The sequence below is a fragment of the Dinoponera quadriceps genome, unplaced genomic scaffold (assembly GCF_001313825.1).
Source record: "Dinoponera quadriceps isolate SergipeBrazil2010 unplaced genomic scaffold, ASM131382v1 scaffold3307, whole genome shotgun sequence".
NCBI classification, from domain to species: domain Eukaryota; kingdom Metazoa; phylum Arthropoda; class Insecta; order Hymenoptera; family Formicidae; genus Dinoponera; species Dinoponera quadriceps.
Genome location: NW_014557297.1, coordinates 914 through 5,662, shown reverse-complemented (window position 1 = coordinate 5,662; position 4,749 = coordinate 914). Strand labels below are relative to the sequence as shown.

Here is a 4,749-nt window from a genome sequence, read left to right as displayed (position 1 = left end):
CGACCTCCTCCAGCGTTTCCGACTCACACCACAAGGAGGTGGGGTTGGCACGTGGGAGGTGCTGAGAACCAACATATCCCTTCTGAGAGTCTCAAAGAGCAAGGAGAGTCACCTGGGGTTAATCCGCGTTATCGGGCTGCCTCTGCTCCACTAGGCGAATTGTGCTTTATCTGCTGCTTCTCTTCTTCTCGCCGCCATCCGGAGCGTGGACTACACACTTTTAAGGGACGCGGGGTTTGCCTCGAAAATACACGCGCGCCGGAGGTGCGCGGTCTCCGCTATACAATATATTAAAAAACTCGCTGCATCAATTATACGCTTGCGAGGAGCTCCCTACCCGTGATAAGACCTCCTCCGAAGCATTCGCCTCTTGTGACGGGTGCTTCAAGGCGCCACATCATAACACATGGTGTTTGATGGTGTGCCATCGTAATCTTATACTTTTTGCAATAGTGCTTACCCCAAATCCGTCTGTTTCCCAATCACAAAAAAAGGAATTCGTTGTTCCAGAGGTATCCAGGACGTAACACGTGATTTGTTAACCCTTTTTCTCCCACATAACACAAATTTTTTTTAAACTTTCAACCTTATATCTTATAACGAAAAAATCATATGAAAATTGATCAAACATCATTTTTTATAGATTTTGACCTCCTCTTTCGAAAGCCGTTGAGAAATTTTACCCAAATCGTAAGCCGGAAAAGTTATAGGCCGTTTTTCCGAAAAATTCACAAATTTTTCACGGTTTTTCTTAAATGTTTATTTTGAGTTGGAAAAAATATGCACACGCCATTGCAATCACTGTAAACGGTGTTATAGACGTCTGCTCTTTCAAACCCCGTTGGATTTTTTTCGAAATTCAAAATGGCGGACACAAAATGGCGTCCGAAAGGGAAAATTTTTTGTTTCAACTTTGCGAATTTTTTTCTCAAAAACTATTAAGTTTGGTGAAAAATTCCTAAGAACAAAAATGTCTTAGAATCAGTCAAAAAATACCCTCAAATTTTTTCAGAACGGTTTTACAACATTTTTAATATGGGTGAAATGTTTAGAGGTCAAAACGGAATGAAACAAACAAATGAAAATTATAAATAATTTAAGTTAGATTTATAATTTCATGAGAGCTATACCCGTCATCGCTTGATTATCGCGACACACACTGGTGGGCGCTTTGCAAAGAGATTGCCACAGTTAACTGGTTAAAAGATATAAGGTTGAAAGTTTAAAAAAATTTTGTGTTATGTGGGTTGAAAAGGGTTAATCAATCAATTAATAGATAAGTAATATATTCAATTTGTGGGAAACTCTTTTATTTACAGTTTACTTAACATTTTGAAGCCTTGGCCTTAAAGATAATTTATTAATGGGATCCTGGACAATTTTGATGTCTATTAAAAAATTTACATTGTTACGTATGTTGTTGTAACTTAGCAACCAATATATAAATTTTGAAAAGAAACATATGGAATTAAATAACCAGGTCTGTTATATTCGGCCTTCGGCAATTGCCGTCTGCGCGCTACACCGACCTATACTCGGGCTTAGGACAAAGAGTGTTAAAGTTTGAATTGCAAATTGAAATGGAGGTGCCACAATACCCGAAGAGCTAAGTAAGAAAAAATAATTAAAAACTGAAAGGTTACGTACTTTTCAGCTTTCCCGCTTGATTATTATCAATGTTGGAGTAGCAACAAATATATTTATCAAGATTACAGCAAAAAATACCAAAATTCGGAAAAGTTCTTATTCTGCATAATTACTATCTTTTCATGGAAAAAGAAATTGATTTATAAATTTATTTTTTTATATTTTTTATTTATATGATTTACTTGTTTATTTATGTTATTTGTTTATTTATATTATTTATTAATTTTTTATGTCACTTATTTATTTATATTATTTATTTATTTAGAAATAATTGTATTTCCAACCTAATGACCCCGTATGTCTTGAATTGATTGCAACTATCTTTACGTAAAATATAAATATTGCATAAATATATATCTTCACGTAAAATATAAATATTACATAATAAAGATAAACATATGTGTGTATTCGTTCAAAATATATATTGTTTGCAGAATTGATAAACAGTACGATGTTTATTCAAGAGTATACCATACATTTATTTCCATCTATATTCCTCCTCGATAAGATTCCGAAATAAATGGATGCGCCGCTCTACCTGTTAATCAGTGACGCGAGCATAGTCTAATTAATAATATATGTGTGGCGGTTGAAAAAAACGGCGGCGATTATAATTTTGTAACAAATTAGTGATCAAGGCAACGGTTTGTTTCCGCACCCATATTTGTTCCTTCATATTTTGTTTTACATGTTATTTTATTTTTTTGCTCTGCGGCTCCACTCACTCTTGTTTGAAACCCCAAACATCGCGGACGCGCTCGAGTTTCTCTCGTATCTTAAGAGTCTTCCGTCGGCCTTCTTCGCCATCGACGCCGTCGTCCCCTTCGTGCGCGAATTTTGATTTTGTTAAACCGGTTAAAGTTTCTATATTTATTTCGCACGCCCCAGCATTGTTTCTGTGTACTAGTTCTTTTTTAAATAGCGGTAAGCGCTAAATATGTAAGTAAAGTTTATTAGGTGGAAGGATAATAGAGTTTCGATGCTTCGGATTGAGTCTTAATCTTGTAAGAATATTTAATAGAACACAGTACAATTTGTCTCACGAAGTTGAAACTCTTGAGAGTTTCTCGAAAAACTGATCCGCTAGCTGTTCGACGTTTGCCTTTTATATCTAGAGATCGGTGAACCTCAAAGACGTCGGCGAGTCGGGTATCGATTACAATATATTACGCCGCTTCACTGTCAGCTTTCTGAAATGCCGCCGGTTTCCGCGGCTAACGTTAACGCGGTTGGTGTCGTAGATAACGCCGCTTTTGTATATAAACGTAATATGCCGACTGCTTTAGACACGTACCGTCAAGGAAGAAAAGACTAAACATAAAATTATTATATGTGTTATCTTATGCTACATATATAAAATATATATAAAATAATATATCAAATAGAGCCCATATGTTCTACGTAATAAAACAAATTATCAAGCAGTTGCCCGAAACAATTGAAATTTACAATTTCTTGCAACGTAAATTATCGTTACAAAACAAATTTTATATTTCAAACAGAGTAATTTTTCTTAGTGTATGTGTATTTTATGTGAAAATAGTCAAATTTCAACAATCGTTTCTTGTTGAATATGACGTGGAATTATTATCTTCTTACAATTGTAATGTAAACGAACTTTCAGTGAAAACTACCGCAGATAAATGAAGTAAGCAGTGTTTTCCAATGTAAAACGTAGGAAAGGGGAAACTCACTTTTTTCCAGAAATATGGATAAAATCACATCTTGAAAATATGAGGCATGCTCATACATTAATGTGAAAGCTTCAAAATTAAGAAAAGATTGCTATATAATAGTTAATGGTATTATAGTGTATATATAGTGAATAATATGTGGATAGAATATGATATTGTTTCAGGAATGAAAAATCAGAGAATCATAAAAGTAAGAAAAATGCAAGCCCACATTAATGCTCGATGAAAAACGCGAGAAAGAGGGGGTCTCTTCCATCAAGAAGAAATATTTAAAAAATTGTCTAAGTCACATATGAAAAATAACTATTAGGCAATTTACAACATTTCTTAGGAAAAGAAAAGGTAGTACGGGCAAAGGATAAAGCAATCTCTAAAGTAATATCTAAAGCAAACGAAAAAGAAAAGTACGTTATTAGAATTACAAATTAAATATATATACGCATACATGGTTTGTTCGGAAAGTAATTTTTTTTTGACGCGACTGAATATCAGAGCGCGCTCGGATCGGTTGGGAATGGTAGAGGGGAAAGTCAGCTAACGAATGTTGAGTCAGTCAGTTTTCTCCCGCCAGCCGCATAGTAAGGACATGCGTTTCCGTGGAAGTCGTTTTGTGACCTCGTGCAAGTAAAAATGCAGCGCTCGTTAGAACAAAGGATGGCGATCAAGTTTTGTGTTAAACTTGGCAAGACCGCGGCGGAAACTCTTCCAATAATCAAGACAGCTTTTAAAAAATATGCCCTGTCGGATCGGCAAGGGTTCCGGTGGCATAAGGTTTTTTTGGGAGGCCGGGAAGAGGTCGACGACGAAGCCCGCGCCGGACGGCCATCGACGAGCACCACGGACGACAATGTGACACGAGTGAAAGAACTTTTGAACACAGATCGACGATTGAATGTCCGCTTACTGTCACAGTTGTTAGACACACTTATTAGGGTTCAACGCGTCCGGCCGGACATCGCAAAGGACTGGAAGTTGCATCACGACAACGCACCGGCCCACAGCTCCTTCCTCGTCACCAACTACCTGGTTAAAGCAGGAATGCCAACTATTCCTCAGCCTCCGTACAGTCCGGACGTAGCTCCCCCCGAATTCTTTTTGTTTCTACGCCTGAAAAGACCCATGAAAGGAAAGCATTTCGAGACCATTGAGAGGATCCAAGCAGTTTGAACCGCGGCTTTAAAGGACATTCCGGAGGTGGCCTAGCATGGCGCATTCGATGGAAAACTCGCTGGAGCCGATGTGTCAACGCAGGAGGAGCCTATTTTAAAGAATTTTGATATGTTGTAACGAAAAGTTCAATAAATTTTTTTAATTGACTCAATGACATTACTTTCCGGACAAACCATGTAAAAAACTACAATATTTACAGTTGCAATAATATATGCATTTGCAAATTGTCCTTAAAAAT

At 36.9% G+C, this 4,749-nt stretch overlaps 1 protein-coding gene across 1 annotated transcript; it reads left to right on the top strand.

The window, feature by feature from the left end:
* Positions 1-3,995: 3,995 nt before the first annotated feature.
* LOC106748967 (putative uncharacterized protein FLJ37770) lies at positions 3,996-4,508 on the top strand. The gene has a single exon (XM_014627935.1). The coding sequence runs from the start codon at positions 3,996-3,998 to the stop codon at positions 4,506-4,508; it is 513 nt and encodes a 170-aa protein (XP_014483421.1).
* Positions 4,509-4,749: the final 241 nt, after the last annotated feature.

Bases quoted from the DNA above. Each gene is read 5' to 3' on its own strand.
- LOC106748967 (XM_014627935.1), top strand. From the start codon at position 3,996: ATGGCGATCAAGTTTTGTGTTAAACTTGGCAAGACCGCGGCGGAAACT.